This window comes from Onychostruthus taczanowskii, unplaced genomic scaffold, assembly GCF_017590055.1.
Source record: "Onychostruthus taczanowskii isolate IOZ18803 unplaced genomic scaffold, ASM1759005v1 scaffold1, whole genome shotgun sequence".
Classification (NCBI taxonomy): domain Eukaryota; kingdom Metazoa; phylum Chordata; class Aves; order Passeriformes; family Passeridae; genus Onychostruthus; species Onychostruthus taczanowskii.
In genome coordinates, this window is record NW_024496525.1 from 1,173,689 (window position 1) to 1,196,127 (window position 22,439).

The 22,439-nt window shown below is 46.6% G+C and overlaps 1 protein-coding gene across 4 annotated transcripts in view; it reads left to right on the forward strand.

Moving 5' to 3' along the window:
• PRDM11 (PR/SET domain 11) overlaps window positions 1-9,474 on the forward strand; it is a 43,108-nt gene extending 33,634 nt beyond the window's left edge. For 2 of the 4 annotated variants that reach the window (XM_041412934.1, XM_041412849.1), the window contains exons 6-8: window positions 1,117-1,304; window positions 4,395-5,045; window positions 5,882-9,474. In XM_041412934.1, coding sequence (XP_041268868.1) covers window positions 1,117-1,304; window positions 4,395-5,045; window positions 5,882-8,046 — 3,004 coding nt within the window. In that variant the 3' untranslated portion in view covers window positions 8,047-9,474. Of the gene's footprint in view, window positions 1-1,116; window positions 1,305-3,267; window positions 3,641-4,394; window positions 5,046-5,881 lie in introns of those variants that run through there. The other 2 variants (XM_041413087.1, XM_041413010.1) reach the window with 2 other exon arrangements.
• Window positions 9,475-22,439: the final 12,965 nt, after the last annotated feature.

The following is a 22,439-nucleotide window of genomic DNA, read 5'->3' on the forward strand; positions in this document are numbered from 1 at the left end:
AAGATTTGACAGATTTCTTAAGCCAAAGAAATAACTGTATATACATTAGGGAACTTAGGCAAGGACTAATAGCAGCTGTATGCTCTCCTCAGCCTCCTTGCCTTTGCTTCAGTGGGGCATGCTGAACATGAGGCATATGGCATAAGAGAAAAATAAGTTTTAGCTATGAGCTGTTCACGTCTGATCTGGGGTCTACACATGCTGTGATGGGGCCTCCTTCCTGGGTAGGTGTTGTGAGCTCATGCTGGTGGCAACTGGAACCAGTATTACCAAGCCTTTTTCATGTCCTCTAGCAGGAATGGGGAGTTTGAGAGCTAGTGACAGATCTCTGTTTTAGCAAGTTTCACAGAAGGCCAGTTGCTGGGACTAGGAATAAATACATTTCTGCTGAGCTGAAATGAAGCTGGTTTAAATCAGGAAAATAAATCCCATGCCCTGATCTTTTTGTCAGCACTGCTAGGAGATCCCCACAATGCGGTGTTGGGGTTTCCACTTGCAGAGCTGAATTGGTTTCTTATGTCACACCCTGCTGAACTCCAAAGTGCAAAATCTTCCAATACTGGCATGTGCTTGGACAACCAGCACCTACTCCCATGCCCACTAGGTATCCATGTTTCTGTCCTTAGAATCTCAGTTCTGCTTGCCTGAGAGGACAGAAGCAAGCAAATCTGTTACCAGCTAAAAAAATAAGGCAGTCGTTTCGGGAAACAGACAGGGAGAGAGCCCTGCCATATTTCAGATGTTCCTGAGAACAAGGGAGGGAGCCCTGGGACATGAAGTGACCGTGGAAGTCTGGAAGTCCTTGTTTCCATCACTAGGCGAAGATATTTCTGACTGGGAGGGTGTGTCACCCTTGCTGGCAGACATCCCTTCAGACTGGATGTGCATTTGTGTCATTCCTTCCCCAGCAAAAAACGGCCCCACTTGGCTTAGTGTTCCCTGGATGTCCATGCTTGTTTGCACACCATTGCTTATAACTCCATGCTTTCCAGCCTGGCTGTGTTGATGTCTCTCTCCAAAGGTCATTCTGGCTTCTTCATGGTTGTCATTCTGATGCAAGGGGGGGCACAGGAGAGACATTTGTGCTTCACACCTGCCTTGTCCCCTTGCCCTCAGATACGTCATCATCTCCCGGGAGGAGAGGGAGCAGAACTTGATGGCCTTTCAGCACAGCGAGAGGATTTACTTCCGTGCCTGCCGTGACATCCACCCTGGGGAGAAGCTGCGCGTCTGGTACAGTGAGGATTACATGAAGCGGTTGCACAGCATGTCCCAGGAAACCATGAACAGAAATTGCACAAGTGGTGAGTCCCTTCCCTTTCCATCCTCTCTCCTGATCCCCTCAGGCTGCCCCACAGTTGGGCCAAGTGTGGTGGGTGAAGCAGGTTTTGCACAGGCTGTGTGAGGAGAGCTGCATTTCTAGAAGCAGAACACCTCTGGGTGAGAGCCCCAGCTCTGCCTGGCATGGTTGGATGGGTGTACAAGAAGAATAAGATACCCACAGTCATGGAGATCATGAAAGAAAGATTTATGCTGTGATGTGTCATGTCGTGTGTTGTGTTGTGCCATGCTGTGTGTGTGTGCTGCAAGGGCCTGATGCAATGCCCAGGGATCACAGAGCACCCCATCACAAGACTTTCTGGCCTGAAGATTGCCAAGCTGATGATCCTACAAGACAGCATTAGGTTTTTCCTCTGAATATGCTGCTCTCTCTGGCTCCTGTGAGCAGCCTGTTTGAGGGAGCTCTGGCTGATTTTGTGTCCATATGAATGAGATTTCCTTGGTGTGTTTGTATGTCCATTTTCCTCGTTTAATTTATCTCCTCTTTCTTCAGAAAGATAATTTGGGATCAGCGCGACATCTGCTCCTTAGTCTCACAACCTTAGAATGTGTATACAACGTACAGGAGGCTTTGTACTTGTCAGATTGATTCTTCCTTGGATAAAAATTGTTATCTTGTCTAAAGAGTAGCAATGTTGAAAAAAACCCAGCAGTCCTTTGGGTCCACATATTGTCAGCAGTATAGGAAGCTTTAAAGGAAAGCAAAAATTCTTAATGCATCTGTTCATCTGTACAGGGCTGATACCTGAAGTTAATTAGGAACATTTCTTTCCAGGCTAGATGCAGAATGGCAGGGACTCAGAGGGGCAGCCACACTAAATATAATTTGTAATTATGATTCCTGAGTATATTATTACACAGCTGCTGTTGCTGCCTTGACTTGGTAAAAGGTGTCTCCTCTTCAGTCATGGGGTGGACAAGATGTCCTGAAAAAGCTGGTTATCTCTATCACCTTAAGGTTGTTATGCACTTGCAGTGTTATATCTTGGTGGCTGTACTTGGGCAATTCCCAATTCTGAATTAACATTGGTATGAATTTGCTTTTTTATGTCAATGAACACCAGTGAGTGATTAGGTACCAGTGAGTGATTAGGCTGCAGTGATTTTGCTGCAGTAACATGCACAGTCATCCAGATGGCTTAGTCCTTTCTGAAAGTGCAGCAAGAGACAGTCTGTGCCCTTGGAGCAGCTGCTCTACAGGGGCACCAAGGCTACGAGCTATTGCCCTGCCATGCAAGCATGCCTTTAGTCCTTGATTGTCACGGTTTCATGGTTTGTGGGAGCTGAAACAGTAACTCACAGCCTGCTCTGTGCTACGAGTGTGGTGAAGATCTGCCTCAGGACTCTCCAGAATCTGCCACAGCCTAATGCATCCTCAGGTAGAAACTCATGTGGCTACAGAGACCATTCCAGAAACCCCCTGACATCTTGGTGAGCTCATCCTGCTGCAAGCTGGTCTCAGCCTGCCTTCACAAAAGGGGCACAGAGATGTTAAAACGGAGCATCACCTGGGCCATTGCTAGACTTGTGAGAGACATCAAAGCTTCAACTGGGAGGGCACTGGGAAATGGTCAGAAAGCAGCACAAAAATCTGCTGAGTCTTTCTATTTAAAAGATTTCAAATCCCTGCAGATGTGTTTGTCAAAGGAAGTGGCACACTTTACGAACTCGCAGGAAAATAACATGGTTCATGGGTTTTGTTTCTGCTGATGGTTTCTGAGCTGCCTCATCATTGGATTTGAGACCAATAATATGAGGGATCATCTTGTGATTTCTAGCTTTTCCATAGGGCTGAAGCAGTCGGCTGGTTGGGGGTAAAAATCACCAAGAAAGAAGAACCGGTTCTCTAAATCACTACCTCTCACAGTAGTTGCTGTGGTCCATAACAGGGGAAATACTAAGAGAGAGAGTCAAAGCTTTGTCCATAGAAATTCTCATCAGTGTGTTGAAAATGAGATCTGTTGTTATGGATTCACTAAAGAAGTGTCTGGGTTTCCTAGCCAGCATCCAAACCCAGTGCAAAATCCCATCCATTCAGGCCAGCCCTTTTTACAGTGCCTTACTCTAACTGTTTCAAGTCATGCATCTTTTCTGCATTCTTAGCATTGCTCTCCTTAGAGAGGGAATGGTAGCTTTTGCTCCATAACTCTTATGAAAGCATGAATACACTTTAAGCAAACAAAACCAAAAATCAGCATAAAGCAGCGTCTTGTTTGGGAAGCCATCAATGCTTGAAGTTATTTACAAGATAGAAGAGTGATGGAAATTGAGCCAAACCTATCGTCTTTTGAATTTCCAGGTAAGGAAATCTGGCTATTCCCTTTATTTTAAGCAATTAATAATTTATATGAGGTTACTTTTAATATTTTTTTTCAATTACTGAATGGCCATGCTCTCAAACTCCACCAGGACAAGCTAGACGTCCCATTCTTGGAGGGCATTCACCCATTGTAGCTCAGTTGACAATGTGTACCTTAGGTTTTAAGTGTGCAAGTTGTTTTTACTCCTTTACCTTTGCATTTCTGGAGCAGCCTCCAAACTGAACAAGAGTAAAGAGGCTTGCAAACTTTGTGCCATGGCGTGCACAGACACTGGGGTTGTCATGAAATGGTGTAAATCTCTCTCTGCACTGCTGTACGCTTGATACCTTTTACCAAGTCAAAACAGGCACAGGACTTCCAGCCAGCCAAAACAGGACTTAGGCTCTGGGTATAGATCAGTCATTCACCTCATAGTCCTCTTCCAACGCAGGTTGGTTATACCTTTAGGCTAAACAAGCTGCCTGTAGTTTCTCTTCTCTTTGAAGTGTGTGGGTTCTACTCTGCTGTGGTTACCCAGGACTGTCTCTGTTTTTGCAGACATGCCCATTAGCGGGGCTTCTCCTCTTGCAAGCCTCGGTTTCCACTGAGTTGTGTCAGTTCCCTGGCTTGTAGCATAATATGCAGACCTGCAGGGATTCAGTCTGCCTTTTTGTTCTTTTTTGTTTGAGTTTTAAATTGAGGGATGTTGCTCCGTTCCCAGTGATAATCCCCACCCCTCATTTTCCATTCTAGGAGACAAAATGTTAAAGAATGAAAACTCAGAAAAGAATGTAGAAAATCAAGAGGATGCAAGGGGAGCACTCCAATTCACTACCTTAAAGCAGGGGAAGAGCCCCTACAAGCGCAGCTGTGACGAGGGGGAATTCCACCCCCAAACAAAGAAAAAAAAAATTGACCTCATCTTCAAAGATGTCCTGGAGGCTTCTTTGGAGTCTGCCAAGTTTGAAGAGAATCAGTTAGCATCAAGTACACCACTTTCTCTCAGAAGAGCATCTAAATACCAGGCTGAAGACATCTTTGAGCAGTGTGGCAGTGCCATGCAGCATGGCTCCCTGACCCTCAGCAGAAACCAGAGGGAGAGCGAATGGAGGGTCCCTCACAGTTCCTCTTTCATCTCAGCCAAGGACATGAGCATCCTTGAAGATGAGGAAGAAGAGCCCCTGTCACTTAAAGCAGACAGCCCAACTGAGCTGTCACTGGCCTCTGCACAAGGCAACTCCCATGAGATCCCCACCACATCCTTCTGCCCCAACTGCATCCGGCTGAAGAAGAAAATCCGGGAGCTGCAGGCTGAGTTAGACATGCTGAGATCTGGGAAGTTACCCGAGGCACCCGTGTTACCACCCCAGGTACCCGAGCTCCAAGAGTTCTCAGACCCCACAGGTAAGCCTTGCCGAGTTAGAGCATTCTCCAAACCCTGCCTAAGGAGAGTAGTGAGATGCCTGTGTGCTGTGTACCCATCTAAAGCATTTTGCTCTGAGTATTCAGGTGAACCTGTGGTTCCATGGAAGGTTCTTTGTCAGGTTTTGTGACTGGGTGGGCCAGGAGCTGATGCTGTGGATACAGTGGAAAACACTGTTTGGGAAAGACTCTGTATGACAATTTGCTCTATTTGTTGCCATTGTAATTGATAATGCACTGCCAATAAAAAAGACATTCCATTGCAGACAGTTTGTTTGCTGTATTTTTGATGCATTCTCTTTCAGCGGAAGACCTTCCACAATGCCTTACATGCTACAAGAAAGTATGAATGACTCTGTGGTAATGCTGAAATGTGCTCTCTTTGTGTATGAAATTATGTCCTGCTGTGTCCCTTGTTGGAAATCTCTCTTTGTTTCCTCCACTGCCTTAACACAACCACGTGTGGCTTTCTGAAGACACATTTCATTTCCTCCAGGAACATGCTGTCAGGAAGCCAGGAGCCTTCAGTAAAAGGAATATTTGGGTCACACAGTGTATTGTTCAAGTGGTCAGGATGTAGTGTCCTTTTTTGCTGTTCATTGTGGCATGCTGGAGACAAAGTTCTTATGCAGAAATATTGATTTCTTTTCCTTTCAAAGTCATGATTCAAATTCTATTTATAATGTATTGTGGGCAGGAGAAGAGAGGTTATGGCCAGCTCTTTGGGCAGTGCTCTTACTCTCACCAGTAGGATGCTTCTCTAGCTCAGCAACTTTGTAAATACCATATTTTTTTCCTTTTTTCCTTTTTTGTTACAGCTTCAGAAAGCATCATCTCAGTTCCCACCATCATGGAGGACGATGACCAAGAGGTGGATTCTGCTGATGAATCAGTTTCCAATGACATGATTGCTGCTACAGATGAGCCTTCTAAGATGTCTTCTGCGACGGGCCGGAGGATACGGCGGTTCAAGCAAGAGTGGCTTAAAAAGTTTTGGTTTCTGCGGTACTCCCCGACACTGAATGAGATGTGGTGCCATGTCTGTAGGCAGTACACAGTGCAATCTTCTCGGACTTCAGCCTTCATCATTGGCTCTAAGCAGTTCAAGATACACACGATAAAGCTTCACAGCCAGAGCAACCTCCACAAGAAGTGCCTGCAGCTTTACAAGCTCAGGATGCACCCAGAGAAGACAGAAGAGATGTGCCGAAATATGACCCTGCTCTTCAATACAGCCTACCACCTGGCCCTGGAGGGCAGGCCCTACTACGACTTTCGGCCTCTGGCAGAACTACTGAGAAAGTGTGAACTCAAGGTGGTGGATCAGTACATGAATGAAGGAGACTGCCAGATCTTAATTCACCATATCGCCCGGGCACTCAGAGAGGACCTGGTTGAGCGCATCCGGCAGTCTCCCTTCCTCAGCATCATTCTGGATGGGCAGAGCGATGACTTGCTTGCAGATACAGTTGCAGTCTATGTGCAGTACACCAGCAGTGATGGGCCTCCAGCAACTGAATTCCTGTCTCTTCAGGAGCTCGGCTTTTCTACAACAGACAGTTACCTTCAAGCATTAGACCGGGCTTTTTCCAGCCTGGGAATACGACTGCAGGATGAAAAGCCAACTATCGGCTTGGGAGTTGATGGTGCTAACATTACCGCCAGCCTGAGAGCCAACTTATTCATGACAATCAGAAAGACCTTGCCCTGGCTCCTCTGCCTTCCCTTTATGGTGCATAGGCCCCACCTGGAAATTTTGGATGCAATTAGTGGGAAGGAGCTACCATGTCTGGAGGAGCTAGAAAACAATTTGAAGCAACTGCTCAGTTTCTATCGTTATTCTCCCCGACTCATGTGTGAGTTAAGGGTCACTGCTGCCACTCTGTGTGAGGAGACCGAGTTCCTGGGGGACATTCGAGCAGTGAAGTGGATCATTGGGGAGCAGAACGTGCTCAACGCTCTCATCAAGGATTACCTTGAGGTTGTAGCCCATCTCAAAGATGTCAGTGGCCAGACCCAAAGGGCAGACGCTTCTGCCATTGCCTTGGCCCTCCTGCAGTTCCTGATGGACTACCAGTCGATTAAACTCATCTACTTCCTGCTGGATGTGATTGCTGTGCTTTCACGCCTTGCCTACGTCTTCCAAGGGGAGTACCTTCTTGTGTCACAGGTGGATGATAAAATAGAGGAGGCCATCCAGGAGATCAGCCGGCTAGCAGACTCCCCTGGGGAGTACTTGCAGGAGTTTGAGGAAAACTTCCGTGAAAGCTTTAATGGCATTGCTGTGAAAAATCTACGGGTGGCTGAAGCCAAATTCCAGTCGATCAGAGAAAAGATCTGCCAGAAGACCCAGGTGATCCTAGCCCAAAGGTTCGATTCCCGCAGCCGGACATTTGTGAAGGCCTGTCAGGTATTTGACCTTGCAGCTTGGCCCAGAAGCACTGATGAGCTCATGAGCTATGGGAAGGAGGATATGGTACAAATATTTGAACACCTGGAGACAGTCCCATCATTTTCCAGAGAGGTTTGCCGAGAGGGGATGGACACCCGAGGGAGTCTGCTGATGGAGTGGCGAGAACTCAAGGTGGATTATTATACCAAAAATGGTTTTAAAGACTTGCTCAGTCACATTTGTAAATACAAACAGAGATTTCCCCTCCTAAATAAAATAGTTCAGATCCTCAAAGTCCTTCCCACCTCTTCGGCCTGCTGTGAGAAGGGGCGCACCGCGCTGCAGAGAGTGCGCAAGAACAACCGCTCTCGGCTCACGCTGGAGCAGCTCAGTGACCTGTTGACGATTGCTGTTAACGGGCCACCCATTGCCAACTTCGATTGCAAAAGGGCACTCGATAGCTGGTTCGAGGAGAAGTCAGGCAATAGTTACGCGCTCTCGGCCGAAATGCTGAGCAGGATGTCATCTCTTGACCAGAAGCCGATGTTGCAGAGCATGGACCATGGCTCTGAGTTTTACCCTGATATTTAGGAAGGAATGCCTCAGATCAGATAATTTTTTTAATCTATACTCTAAACTTTGATATATTATATAAAATATATATATTATCTATATTAAGGAAAAACCCACACTGAAAATTTAAGACGATGTGCGTCTGATAGAAGCTAAGCAGAATTTCAAAGATTGAGACAATGTTTAGACATTTACTGGTGTCTCCAACCATGGCAGCTGCAATGTAGGTGGCAACATTTCATTCTTTAGAAGCATGTGCTGGGGCCATACTCTACATGTTCAAACCTAACAACCTATAAGCTAGACAACGGGTCTTTGTCAGCCTCATCCTTCCAGCGGTTTCCTTTGTATGTGTGTTGTCAGTTTGCTCTGTTGTTTTTTGTTTTGTTTAGTTTCATTTTGGGGTTGATTGTTTGGTTGATTGTTTGTTTGTTTGTTTGTTTTCCCCTCAGTTTCAATCTCTGCCTCTCTTTCCATTGTTCAGCCCAGTTATTGAGCCATTTGAGCCTTTTGTTGGCAACCATCAGATTTCTGATTTCTGACAGAGCATCCCGTGTGTTTTGTTGCCCCCAGCTCCACCCAGTTCTCTTCAGTGGAGTGGAAGCTTTCTTCACTCAAAAAATTACTGACAGGAGAGGAGGGCTGGGGGCATTATTTTGGGTTTTTATTATGATTTAGAAACAAATGCCTCCACTATACTGTGATGACCCTTTCTCAGTTCTCCCTACCTTTGGGCTGTAGAGTAATACTTGGCTTTCAGCTCCTTTTATGATAACCATAGTATAAGTCTATCATACATATGTTATAACATGATGTCATGTGCAGACTATAAAATAGCAAAATAGAGAAGGCAGGGGGAAATTTTTGCATTTATATTTTTATATTGTATGAGATAAATATATATATATACAACTATTCATTCAAAACCAGGGCTGCTGTGGAAGCTAGACAGCCAATGAGTCGAGACCCACCTCTGGGCGGAGATTCAAAGGCTTAAAAAATTATAATCTAATTTACATTATTTATACCATGTCTTTATAATCCTAGATTGTTGTGGGGCTTTTGTTTTGTTTTGTTTTGTTTTGTTTGGAATGACTGAAAGAAAAACCTGCTGCAGTTTGGTGGCAGGAGCTATCAATGCAAGATTATCTTGGATTATATTAATGTGTGATGTCCTACAAAGGTTCACTTACTCTCTTGTGACCAAGGTAACATGTTCCACAGCACAGCAGACTGATGATAGCAGGAAGAAGGGATGCTCTGTTTCTTCCTGCAAGTTATTTCTTCCTTTCTTGAAGGAATGTGGAGTCCATCTGAAATGTGAATGGGGGACTTGCACCTTCCATCACAAAGAGATTGTTTTGTGGGCTTGGGGCTCTTCTTTGTTTTATTCTTTTAAAGTAAACAAGCTCCATCCACACAATATCACTTCAGGTTAGAAAAGAGGAAAAAAAAAACCACAAAAAACCCCCAACCAACCAAAAAAACCACACAAACAAAAAAGGTGCAAAAACTCCACAGATGCTAGTGCCTTGCCCTGCTGATGTGGAATGGACAGCACCAACCTGACCAGACCATCGTGGGAGTGAGACAAGTTGTCCAAAAGGTGTCCAGGCCAACATGTTCTCACTTCCCAGAGGGATGAGCTTTGTGCCAAGCTGTGTTGTTTGGAAACATGATGGTGGTATCAGCAACACTGAACCTTTCCTTTCTCCTGTTACCCCCCTGCCCTTGGTCTTGGTGCTAAGATATCTCTAGAAACGTTGCTGCTAGTTAATAGCTTTTCATTTATATAAATATATATATATATATATATATAATATTATTTTATTTTTTAAACTTTTTTGTTTGTTTTCAATGGAGATGTAGCATGTTTGGAACTGATCTCTCTCTGAGTCACTTTCACTGCCAGGGTTCACGCACTGTCTTCCCCAGGAAAACACACACTTCTACCTAGGTCTCACTCACCTCCTGCTAACCCCTTTGCCTTCAGCAGAACTTCACAGCCAGCACTGGCAGAGGTGTGCAGCCAAGCCACTATGGACTAGTTCAACTTTCAGACCACACAGGAGCAGCTAGACTGATGTTTGTCAGGGTTTTGGAAGTGCTTGCCTCTGTCCCTGTGGGATTGAGGAGGGATTGAGCCCACCCAAAGCACGAGTGGTGGCCTGTCCTTGTGTCCTGACACTGCCCCTTCACTGTAAAACAGGGCCTTCCAGTCAGGTGGTCCGAGCGGAACAGAGTGGAGCCTGTGAATGTAGCAGTGAGGGCTGGTCAGCACCCTCTGTAGCACTCACCCCTTGCCTTACCTCTGACAGCACGTGCAGCCTGAGGCTGGCTCGGGCAGGAGAGGGCACCTGCGCCAGGGCCACCCAGCTGCTGCCAAACTGCCGCCAGGGGTGCAGGCGCTGGGTGCTCCTCCTTGTGGTCCTCATGGAAATGTCACAAGCTAGGTCAGGGCATCACTGCAGTTGCAGCACAGGGGCATTGATGTGACACACCTAGGAAGCATGAAAAATGGCTTTGTTTTCATGTTTTCCTGTATTTTCTTACAAATTGTATGATCAAGTTGATCCATTCATCCAGAGGAGCGAAAATTAAACTGGAAACCCCCTGCTAGCTGTACAGCCTTGGGTGGTTGTTTGCCTGACCATAAAGTAGGGACCTCTCCACACAAGGTGCTCGTAGCTCTCCGGGCATGGTTTGAATTGGCTCTGCTCAGGGTGCTGCCACAAAGCTCTGGAGCTGCTGCCTGCCAGGGAGGTGGCAGGCTCCCTTCCTTTTTAAAACTTGAGATGTAAAAAGATAAAAAAGATAGAAAAACTGCTGCTCCATTAGTTTCTGACTGGAGATGGGTAAGGTGAACATAGATCATAGCATCAGTAGAACTCCAGAGCTCTTCATGGGTGGAGAGGAAAAATCACCTGCCTTTCTGTTTGCAGCAGCAAAAGCTCCTTCGCACAGAGGCCCATCAAAGTGCCTGGCCCACATGGAGGGAAGGAACATTTGGAGACAGTCTCCAAAGACCTTTGGAGAGAGGAATGCTCCCCCAGGGCTTGTGTTGAGCAGCCCAAGAGGCCTGTTTACAACTCCTAACTTTTGCTACCGGGGAGGAAATGGCAAGCTGAGAGTTACCAGTGGCCTGTTCAGAAATTATTCTTTCAATTTGTCACTCCTTCCCTTTGGCTCACTTGCAAATCCTGCTTTCATCAGTGACACCTTTCACTGGCAGCTTTTATTTCTAATGGTGCAGTGAAATGTGCAGCACGTGGTGATATTCTCTGGCAGCCAGCTGACACAGGCAGAGCACTTGTTCCTTTAGCAAATAACTTTGCTTGCAAACAGTGATTCCCTGCCACTGGATGTTGTGGATATCCTTGATGGGAAAGGTCAAAGACCCCTTAGATTGGTGTTGAGCATAGACAAGAGCTTCATAGAGCAGCTGGCTCAGCCCAGCCCATCCCAGCTCCTCCAACACAATTCCCTGTTACCTGCACACCAGAAAATAAACCTGGCCTTTGTCCTAGGGTAATGCAGGTGCTTTGCAAGCTTTCTCTCCAGGTTAACCTGCCTATCTCAGATCTGTAGCTCTTACTTTCATGGATAGTCTGTGGATGGAAACATGACTACCAGCATAGACAAGATAGGGAGGAGGGAGGAATATCAATGCAAAGCACCCCTGGCTTCCCAGGGCTCCCAAGCCTTTCCCAGAAGCAGGTACATCTCTGTGCCCTGTTTGTCTGAGCCCAGCCTGGTGGCAGTGAGGCCAGGAGGCAGCAGCAGGCATGGGGAGGGCTTAGCAGGGTGATGAGGGAGGCCTCCATGGCTCCAAGTTTGCCCTGCATCAGGTTTAATCAATGCCTTTCCTGCTGTGCTGAGAGAGCGAGAGGAGCTGTTTTGAATGTGTTGCTCACAGCGTCTTGAACTGGTTAGGCTACAGAGACAGAGGATTCAGTTTTTCTTGAATGAGCTCTTTATTGTCTCCTTCCCCTGCATCTTAGCTATGGCATCTGACTGTGAATAATGCACACTTCTCCAAACCCTTGGGTTTGTATTTCTAGCCCATGGGATTTTTGGTTGCCAATTTCCCTTCCCCACTTTTTGCTCAGGCTCCTTGCCTCTTTTACCCTGCTGTGAAGCAGAAATCTGTGAAGCACATTTAGACATGTCCTTCTGCAGGGCTCACCCGTGTCCACAGGGGTCCGGGCCCTGCAGCCACGAGACTGACCTCAGCAGGGATAACCCTCACAAGAAACCAAAGCTCTTCCCATACCAGCAAAAGCACACGGAAGTCACGGGGGCTGCAAGGCGACACGGTGGGCAGGGTCCTCATGTGGTGTCTGCCTTGGGTCTTGAGCCAACTGCAGCCATGTCCCCCGTACTGGTGACGCTTTTGCTGGTATGACTGTTCAGACATCATTCAGGCTCGGTCCATCTCTTTCTCACAGCACAAACTCAACCAGATGGCCCGCGGGGTCTTTGGAGTCCCCCTCCTTTCTTAGCTCATGAGGATTGCTGTTTGTTTGACCAGTGCCTAGACAGCTGGCTTGCAAATAAGCAGCAACAGCCTCTGCTTTTGCAGATTCCCCTTTCACCCCTGTTAAAAGAGGTCTTAAAAGCAGAGAAATGGTACGTTAATCCCCCAGCCATTGTATCCAATGCAGTAATGCCTATGCAATTCCTGTCTCCCTTGGAGACATGTATGATGTGTGTGCATGTAAGCTAGTGTATGTATACAGTACATATGCATATGGTCTATATATTGTATATACGCACATCCCAGTACATATACACACAGTACAAAAGATTAAAATCACGTGCTTATATATCTATAAATGAAATCCTATATATTTATATATTTCTATGTTTTCGATAGATATAAAGATATAATATAGAGATAGACTCAACCACCCTTGTGTAAGGCTGGGCCTGTGTTCTAGCACAAGGCACGTAACACTGAAGACTTTGGACTTTGGGATGGTTTTAGCCATACACTGAGGCCTACATTTACATGTATAGCACTCTATGGAGAGGGGCTTGGCTGTGTTTAGGGCAAGGAGTTTCCTTGCTGGCATGTTAACCAGGTGATAAATAAGGTTTGTTTAATAATGGAATGTCTTGGTAGAGGAAAATGCTTGAGTGTCCTTCTCCCAAGAAAGGCTCTTGCTGAGAGCCTGTGTGTTCACACTTGGACAGACACATATCCACCCCCATATGCACTTTTGTCTCTCTGCATGGATGCGGTTGGCAGCTGCGGGCACTGGTGCTGTGGAAACGTGGCTTTTTGCAGTTCCGTCTGGCATTCCTCAGCAGTTGCTAGCACACTGCCAGGGAGACCCTGCACTGGCCAGTGCTCATGTGGCATCAGTGAGAGCATGGGTGCACTTGTGGGCATCGGTCAGTGACACAGCCGTGGCACTGGGATAAAGGCAGCAGGAGAGCCAAGGCAGTTTTCAGCAGAGAAAGGGTTACGGCCATGCAGTTGGAGCTGGCAGGGATAGTGTATGGAGCTGGAACAGTGCAAACGGGAAGGAACCGTGAAGTCAGAGCGATAGGGATGAGAGTGCGCGGTCCCAGTTGGAAAGGCACACTCAGCTCTTTTGGGTCAGGCTGGCCACTGTTCTGCTACAGGAGCCACTCCACTCGCTCAGGTCTCACAGCCGCTCCTCAGCCCGTGAGCAACCTGCCTGGCCAGGGGCCCAGGAAGGCTTTCTGGAGGAAAGGGAATGATGTGATTGTATGGAAGACATGGTCAGTGTTGCCCGTGTGCCTTTGGGCCCTAGCACACAGCGTTCGGACCTTGCCAGGCTGAAGCACCAAAGGGTGCAACTCTCTTACCCTGCTCGTGCAAAGAGACAGCTGCTTTCCCATGACCAGCATTTCCGTGCTGGGATGGGGGTGGATCAGCCCTCCCTGAGTATCTGCTGATGCCTGTGGGATGGGCGACTGTCTCATCCCTCCGTCCCTCCCTTCACACAGCCATTCATAGGACGCTGGCCCTGCTGCATTCTGAAGCCTTTGGCTGACACCTGAGAGAACCAGAGAGGTGCCTCTGGCCAGTCTGGCAGCAGGTGGTGAGTAAGCGAGCTGCTTCCCCACAAGGGTTGGAGGGAGAGCATGGAGGTTTGCCTTTGCAGCTCCGCGCCAGGCCCGGCAACCACTGCACTCCTTGCCGTTTGTTTTATTTGTTGGCTTTGGTCGGGAGGAGGGTGAGTTGTAATTCCGACATCCGAATGGATCATTACACTGGTTTTGCATGAGCAGACGCTGTGCAAGCTGTCCCCAAGCCCTGTCACGCACCTCAGTGCCCTCTCCCAGACCTCTCTCCTCCACACAACTGGTAATCCACCTCAGCCGCCCCTGCCCGGCGGCGGCTCCCCGCTCTGCCGCAGCCCCTCAGCGGTGGGGAGCTCTCAGCACCTGTTCCTCACAAACCTCAGAGACAGTTTTCTCGCTCCAGCCCCCTCCTTCCGAAGCCACTGACACCCGCGCCAGCCCAGCCCGCGGCCTCGCCTCCCACCCGCCCTGCTGGCGGTGCTGCCGCCCGGCGAGGGGCTCCCGTGCACTGCACCTCTTGTCGAATAAGCTCGCTGGGCTACGCGGGAACCACGTCTCATATGCTGTAATGTCCCAAATGCTACAGGAGGGCTACGGAGTTTTCTGCCAGTCATGGCATCCTCATAGACTCACCTGACAGTTAGCAAAAATGCATTTCTACTTCCAGAAAACGAGGTTTTGTCCCAAACCTCTCCTTATCCACATCCAAGCACAGCCCTGCTGAACTGTTTCAAGTGACCTCTCACCCACCCACTCACCCACCACACACACACACACACACACATATGAAATGAGAGAAAAATATCTAGACGTCTATTACTATATATGTATTAATATGTTAATATCACTCTTTTGGAGACATTAAAATGTTATTACTTTACAGACTATGCTTTATAGTACCTGTGTGAAAGGACCTAGGACACTGGATACGAATAGAGCTATGTTGATATATCATGGTATGTACACAAGAACTTTCCTTTTGTCATATTATCCTTGTAATGTAAAATGATTGTTAATAAAAAAACCATTTAAATTTATCTAGTTGGGTTGCTAATTCTTTAAATTGTTCTTGGAGGTTAATGTCATTTTGCCAGACGAAGGGCATCTAAGCTGATGCACTCCCATTTCCCTCAGCCTAGGACTATAAAGAGCAGATCCAGTGCTGATTAATCCAGAAGGGTCAGCTGCATCCCCCTGAGGTGCTGGTAGTTCTCCTCCTGAGTGACTGGCTCCTCACATGCTGAGTGCCACTGCAGCCCCTTGAAGTCCTCACCTTGGCGAGCAGGTCCAGCATGTCCTGTGATGGAGCTGCCTTGTTTCCCCATGGGCTGGGTTATCCCAGTGCTGTGCCAAGGCTGCAGCAGGCAGACTAGGAGCTGGCACCTCCCAGCAGCCCAGGGCTGCTCTGGGTCAGCACTGGCAGCTACATCAGCACATGCTATTTTTGGGTAGGGATGCAGAGTGGGTGCCCTTGAGGCTCTGCACACCCTTTCTAGTCAGGTACAGTGGCATTACCTTTAGCTTTGCTGTGATGGGCTAGGTTTGTAATGTGGATTGACAAAGCTGTACATATGTGCCTGGTTTGGTTTGAAGGATGGGGAGACTTTTCTTGGGCTCTAAGTGCTCTAAATCCAGGGGAAGCTGGGCTTTTTCTGTCTGTAAAAGAGAGGGCTGACTTTGGACTTTTTTTTTTGGCACTGGGCTCACAGTTGCTTAAATGTGCAACTTTTAAAACAGTTCAATGTATTAAGAATATTTTTGTACATGGAGGGTATTATATCTGCTAAATCATTGTGGGCAAGAGAGCCAATGTCTGAAATAAGTACATGTCCATGGATTAGCCCCGGGCTGTGTGTTGTGTTTGCTGTGCAAACAGCTGAAAACATTGCCTCCATGGGCTGAGTCTGGCTGCTGCTGTGGATACACCTCCAGCAAAGGCACCGCAGGGACTATGAATCATCCTTCCTTCACCGAGGCTCAGGTATGCATGGCAGTGTAAGCAGGGACAACCTTGCAAAGGTTTAGTCCATCGCTGGGTGGCAGCTATAGCTGGAGAGAAACATGTGCAGCAAACAAAGCCATTCCAGCACAAAAAGGTGCTTGCTCAGCTGTAAATGTGTCCATGTGGCAGTGGAGGGAAGCAGAAAAGAAGGAGCAGGCTGTGCAGCTGAGGGTGTGGATCCTGGGTGTGGCACTGCATACTGTGAGTGTTGATGCTGTCAGTATTGCTGAGCTTCAGTATGTAGGCATGGAAGCATCAACAGAACAGGCTTTTTAATCCTGTCTGAAGGAATCCTGGTTTTCCAGTTGGCCCAAGGGGGAGTGTACATGTAGACCCATCCGTCCCCACAGGTGAAGGGCTGTGCAGAAATTTTGGGTTCAGTGCGAGTGCCTCCAAATTTTAATGGAGAGTAGCCACTGGGGCTGGAAGTGAGTGGCAGTTTCTTGGCTGAGAAGTGAAAATAGCCCCAAATTAGTCATCCAATAGGTCTAATAGGAAAGGTTGTTTTAGTGACTTCCTCAAAGTCCACTTCATTGAGCAGAACACATATTACACACAGTTCGTCATTTTCTGGCAGCTTTCACTGTAGTGATTTAAAATTGCTTATTTTTTAACAGTAAGCAAGCCCAGCAAAATCCTGGTGGTTGTTGGGGCTTAGCTTCGGTTGGGTTTCCTGGGCACCTGTCAGTCAGCAGTGAAAACCTTATCTCTAGGGCTTTTGCCTTTGCTAGTCAATTGACAGCATGAAGGCAGGACAATACTTCACTTTCAGCAGCTCAACCATGTGTAATGAGTCAGAACTGCTTGTGAAATGCATTGCTGCATTGTATTTCCTACAGGCAATTTCGTGCTGTGGACTCTAGCTAGTCACCCTTGGCAGTGATCGGCCTCCTTGCTGGTAACTTCAAACCAAGGACTTAAAAGCAAGATCCCTTCAAGCAAAGTGCACTATCTGAGCTTTCATCAGGAATGGAAGCTTGCACAAAATTCATCTGATCTAGGGCTAAAGGTACCCTTCACTTTTAGGACCAGTGATTCTCATGTCAATACGAGTGAAAAGGAAATTGAAAAATTCCTCAGCGATGGTTGTCATAGCATTAAAGCCTGCCACGCACTTCCTCAGCTCTGCTGGTGTCCTGGATATGCTCCATGGAGCTGACTGTTGTTAGCAGCTGGTGCTAGAAATTTCATTTAGCAAAAAAACTGGAGGTGTTTCTTCCTGGAAGCAGGAGGTGTGGAGCCTATGATGCCAAGAGCGGGTTGCAGAACTTCCTGGGTTCCATCTTCCCTATCTTACTCTCCTGAGGCAGAAGGAAAAGTACAGGCAACCGAGCACAAGGGTGGGTTTAAACAGGTGGCCCCCAAGATGTTTAAATCAGAGGGCAGAGGCAGATATCTGGGCAGTGCCAGGCCCAGCTCTGCAGTGGCACAGGGGACCAGAGGCTGTTTCTGGCAGAGCTGTCGCCATACGCCACACAAATGGAGCCATAGCTCATTTACAAAGGGCTCTAAAAATATCTGCTGGATAATCAAAGGCTCCCACAGCACAGCATATGTGCTAGCTAGACTTTTTGACTCTCTGAAGTCCTCTGTTTGAAGTTGTTTTGATCAAGGAGAAAAACAAGTGTGCTGTCTGCATGGCTGCCAGACTCCCTGTTTCTGGGGACACTGGTGGTACCTCTGGAGGCACTCAGGGGTGGGGGAGCCTCGCAGAGGTGCCTGGGCTGGGCTGGGGAATCATGTGCAGCAGAGTGTCAGGAGTGGCAGGGCTGCACTCCAGGCCACCACTGCACTTTGTTGGTGTCCAGGAGAGCTGTCTGGAGAACTGGGTAGTGTGTTGGTTTTAGGCGTGACCTGTTTTCTCAGGGGCATCTTGGAGCCCTGTGCTCGCTGGGTTTATTCCACATTCAGTGATCACTAAGGGTTCAGGGAAGTGGAGGAACCGGCTGCAGACCTTCAGGACTAGCACTGGCAATACTGTGATATAGCTGCTGGATTAGGTGCTACTCTCTCTTGGCAGACAGAGGATTACAGGATAATCCCAGTTTAATTTTTAAATACCGTAGGGGGAAAAAGGCTTCTAATAAATCTGAAGTGACAATGAACAGCAGGGTTAAGAGAAGAATGGCTCTGCGGCAGTTATTGCTGCTTTTCAATATGCTGAGCTGGGAATTACTGAGTAGCCCTGTGCAAATCCCCCAGGGTGGGAAGGATTGTCCCTGGCAGATGCACCACCCGTGTTCAGCTCACTATGCACTAAAAATACAGCTTTTTCCTTCGTCTCTGCAGTAGATTCTTCAGTGCCATCTGCCTCGCTGTGCAGCTGACAGGCACCCCTCTTTGCAAAGCTAGCAACAGCCTGGGGCTCTGCAGGCTGGCTTTGTTTTCTCTCCTTGTGCTTTAACGCTGACTATGATGGGTGAGTGCCCCCAAACTGTCAGTGAGGTAAATACTTCCCACTCCTGCTCCAAAAATCTCTTTTCTTTTACTTTTATGTGCAGGTTTTGATCTGTGTCTCGTTAGGAACCAGCTAATTCTGGTGATGGTATTAGGTCAGCCAAGTATGTTGCCCTCCTTACGAATGCATGGTTTACAGAGTATCATCAACACAACTTGAAAGTACTGAAACTGGCAAAACCCAAAATAATAATTTAAAAAAACCCTCTAAATTCACTTCTTAGATTTGTTTCAGAGATGGAGCCAGTATCTGGGAAGAAACTGGTTCCCAGATCCCATTCTCTAATCTCCTTGTAGCTCCTTTAGAGCTTTGTTTAGCTGCCACCTTGCTGAAAAAGCCAACAGATTACTTGTGCTTGCTCAGGACAGGCCTCTATTGCTGGCTCCTCCTCTTCTCATCGTACACCCATCCTTTGATGACGCCCTTCAGAGCATCTTCTGTTGACTCATGCCAGCACTCTGTGCCCCTGACATGAGCTGCAAGCAGAGGGGACTTACTGTAGAGTAAACAATGCAGACACAGCATTGGTACAGCTTGGAATTATTTACTTGCAGTGTTTTTCATGTTGTGCTGTAATATTAGACACAATGGCTGAGCATCATGCTCTGTTTTTGTGCATTGGATTGTGAGAACAATATCGAGTCATGACAAACAATATCTGGCTTTGTACAATAAAACACACTGGGACACCAAAGGACCAAGTAAGCAGAAAAGCCCCCTCATGCTGGAAGGCCACAAATCACTATTTCACTTTGCTACTTTTCTTGTGCATATTGAAAACAGAAGAAATAATATTAAGTGTTCAGTGTTACTATTTACTCATCATGCTTATCTTTGAACAAATTGACCAAATACATTTTAATATCTAGTTAAATTCTGAAACACATAAAAATGCTGTCAAAGCTCTGTCCTTCAATCAGACTTCAAAGTGACTATCAAAAGAGTGCAAGAAGCATGGTCCAAGCCACTTTAGCTTCCAGTTCTTATTAAATCTCACTGTAGTCAACTTATCGTAGACATTAGGAAAATTTGGGCAAACCTTGGGCTGTAATTCTAGGGCCCAAATGACAACCTACTTCATTTTGGGGGAGAAAAACCAGTGGTTTTGAACACTATTGCCAGATAATACTGAAGACAGATGCTAACAAATACAAGGTACAGCCATTCAAGGTATTGAAAGCCCATCAGTACCTGGGAGAATAGTTGAGCCTGAAAATTTTCCCAGTCCTGCTGAAAGGAATTTTCCATTACTTTCTGATGTATTACTCTTTGCAAAACAAACATGTTTCTTATTAGCATGCAAGGATATTTGGGATAACAATTGAGGGGAAAACCCTGCACTGAAAAAATATAATCCTTACAGGGCACCAGCTGTAACCACTCCCCTTACAACTGGGGAAGGGTGCTGAGGGTAGTAAGGAGTCTAAAACAACCCAGATATTTTAGTGACTATTGATGATTTGTGCTTATCAATCCTTCTACTGTAGAACAAATTGCTTAAAATCAAACTAAATCATTTTTGGGGAGGAAGATCTAGCTCTGAGGGCAGGTTGAGGCAAAACAACAGATGGCTACAGTCTATATTTTAACAAAGGAACTCAATGTAGTCACAAGTCATTTCCTCTGGCCTCTCAGCCCCCTCCTCTGAGCAGAGGCCACCTCAGGAGGCCACCTTTCCCAGGCAAAGCTGGCTAATATAAGGGAGCTGCGTTTCTCAGGCTTTTTTACAGTAATCTCATTTGTGCTTTGTCACTGGATGAGGGATTGTTAATCCCTGTCCTTAAACTCACAAATCTGACCTTTAGTGAAAAGGGTCATTCATTCTGACCAGGTAGACTCCCTCACACCATCCTTTTTTTTTTTTTTTTCCTTTTTTTTTTTTTTTTTTTTTTTTTTTCTTTTTTTTTCTCCTTCCTTATTCTCTACAGTCTCTTGGCTTAGAGCTTCTTCATATTAATGCTTATAGCAGGCAAAATAATCATTTCAGCCACTAACTAGCCACTGGGGGACTTTGTGGCTGCTTTTGGTCACACATATGTCTTAGGAACATTAATTGCCATAACTGGGGTTTTTTGCTTCTTCTCTTACAATGCAATTTATAAGCAGCATCCTTTAATTTAATACACAGTGGTGCTTGCTGATGCTCCTGCATTTTCAGCTTCAGGAGATAAAAACCAAGGGTCTGTCTGGCTCTGTCCTTATTGCACTTCAGCGGTACTTTGACAGCTCAAGTTGCTGAAGCTGCTTGATACAATGGCATTTCCAAATACTTCAGATTTATCCTCATGACTTTGTCACCTACCACGACCACTCCCAGCCCTTTGTCTGCTGGGACAGCTCAGCACCTCGGCCCTTGGGGTGCTGAGGCTCAGGGACACCCAGGCCCTGCTGCACAGGCTGTTCGGAGGGATGAGGGCAGGGCCTGGGCAGACGCTGGAATGCGGTGGGTGACACACAGCTCCTGTTAGCAGAGCTCAAAAGGCCGGGCTGGGCTCCTCGGGTACCACACGTACACGGCATTCCTGGTCCCCGGTACGTGCCCGCTGTCAGCCCCGGCCAGCGGCCGCCTCCTCCCAGGTACTCCTGGCTGCCTTTGTTCGGGCTGTGCTGATGGCAAGGAGCATTCTTTGCAGGCTGAAATGCCAGACAACAAGAATGATCCATCCGGGGAAGATGTATGCATTTTCACTCTTTCTCTCTTTCCCATTAAATCCCACTGCAGCAAAGGAGGAAACAATGCCGTTCATTAACACTGATGGCACCACTTTGCTCCTAAGACAGATTCGTGGTTAAGTACACATATTCGTGGTTAAGACACATATTTGTCTGCTGGAAAAGAGGACATTGTTTTGCCAGAGCTAAGTCAGATTCTGAGGATCTATGCTTTTAAATGCCATAGGACTGATTGATATCTATTACAGGGGTGCCAGAATCGTCAGGGCACAGACAGATAGTGCTGTTTATAATCAGTCATCAAGATGTTATAAAAGGCTCAGTGAAACAAGCAGGATGCAGAACTAGAGGAGCTGGCAGCAAGGCAAATATTTGGCCCTTCAGGCTTTCCACTGCCAGCCAAATAGCATCATTATGTGAAGTTATCCTTCTTATCATTATCCTCCAAAAAATCACTGTGCTGCCTGGAACCTATATGTGAATTAGGCCAACATTCCAATAATTTCTGCACTTATATGGAAATGATTACCCCATACCTATAGGTACAACTACAGGCAAATCAGAATCACAGTAAGCATTAAGAATTCACTATCAACTAGACCCCTCTGTCCAGTTTACTCACAGTATCCTACAGCTTTTTGTTAGTAAACAAAACCCTGTACAAGAAGAACAAAACAAGAAACCAATTTTCTTTTTGTTTGCATGCCCTCTAACCGATAGATCAATATCAGAGATTAAAATATTGGGTGTAACATTCATGGGCATACTTAGCTTTTCTGTCTGTCTGGTTGCTCAAAGATGATTTTATTGCTCTCTTCAAAGTGATCCTGTAATTCCTGGCTACACCACCCACAAAAGAAATAGTAGTGTAAAGATAAGAGTTTTCAGTATGCATCAACCTTGTCAGTTTCTTCACAGAATCATAGCATTGTTGAGGATATAAAGGGCCTCTGGAGATCATATTGTCCAAACTCACCCCTGCTCAAAGTAGGATAAACTACAGCAGGTTGTTCATGCGGTTTCTCATCAAATTTTCACTGTCTCCAAGCATGGGGACCCCCAACAACCTCTTCTGTCAACTTGTTCTAGTATTTGATTGTACTCACAGTAAAAAAAGAGTGTTTATTCTTGGTATTTTTCATGTGTTCAAATGGAATTACCTACATTGCAACTTGTGACCTTGACTCTTGTCCTGTCACTGGACACCAGTGAAAAGAGTCT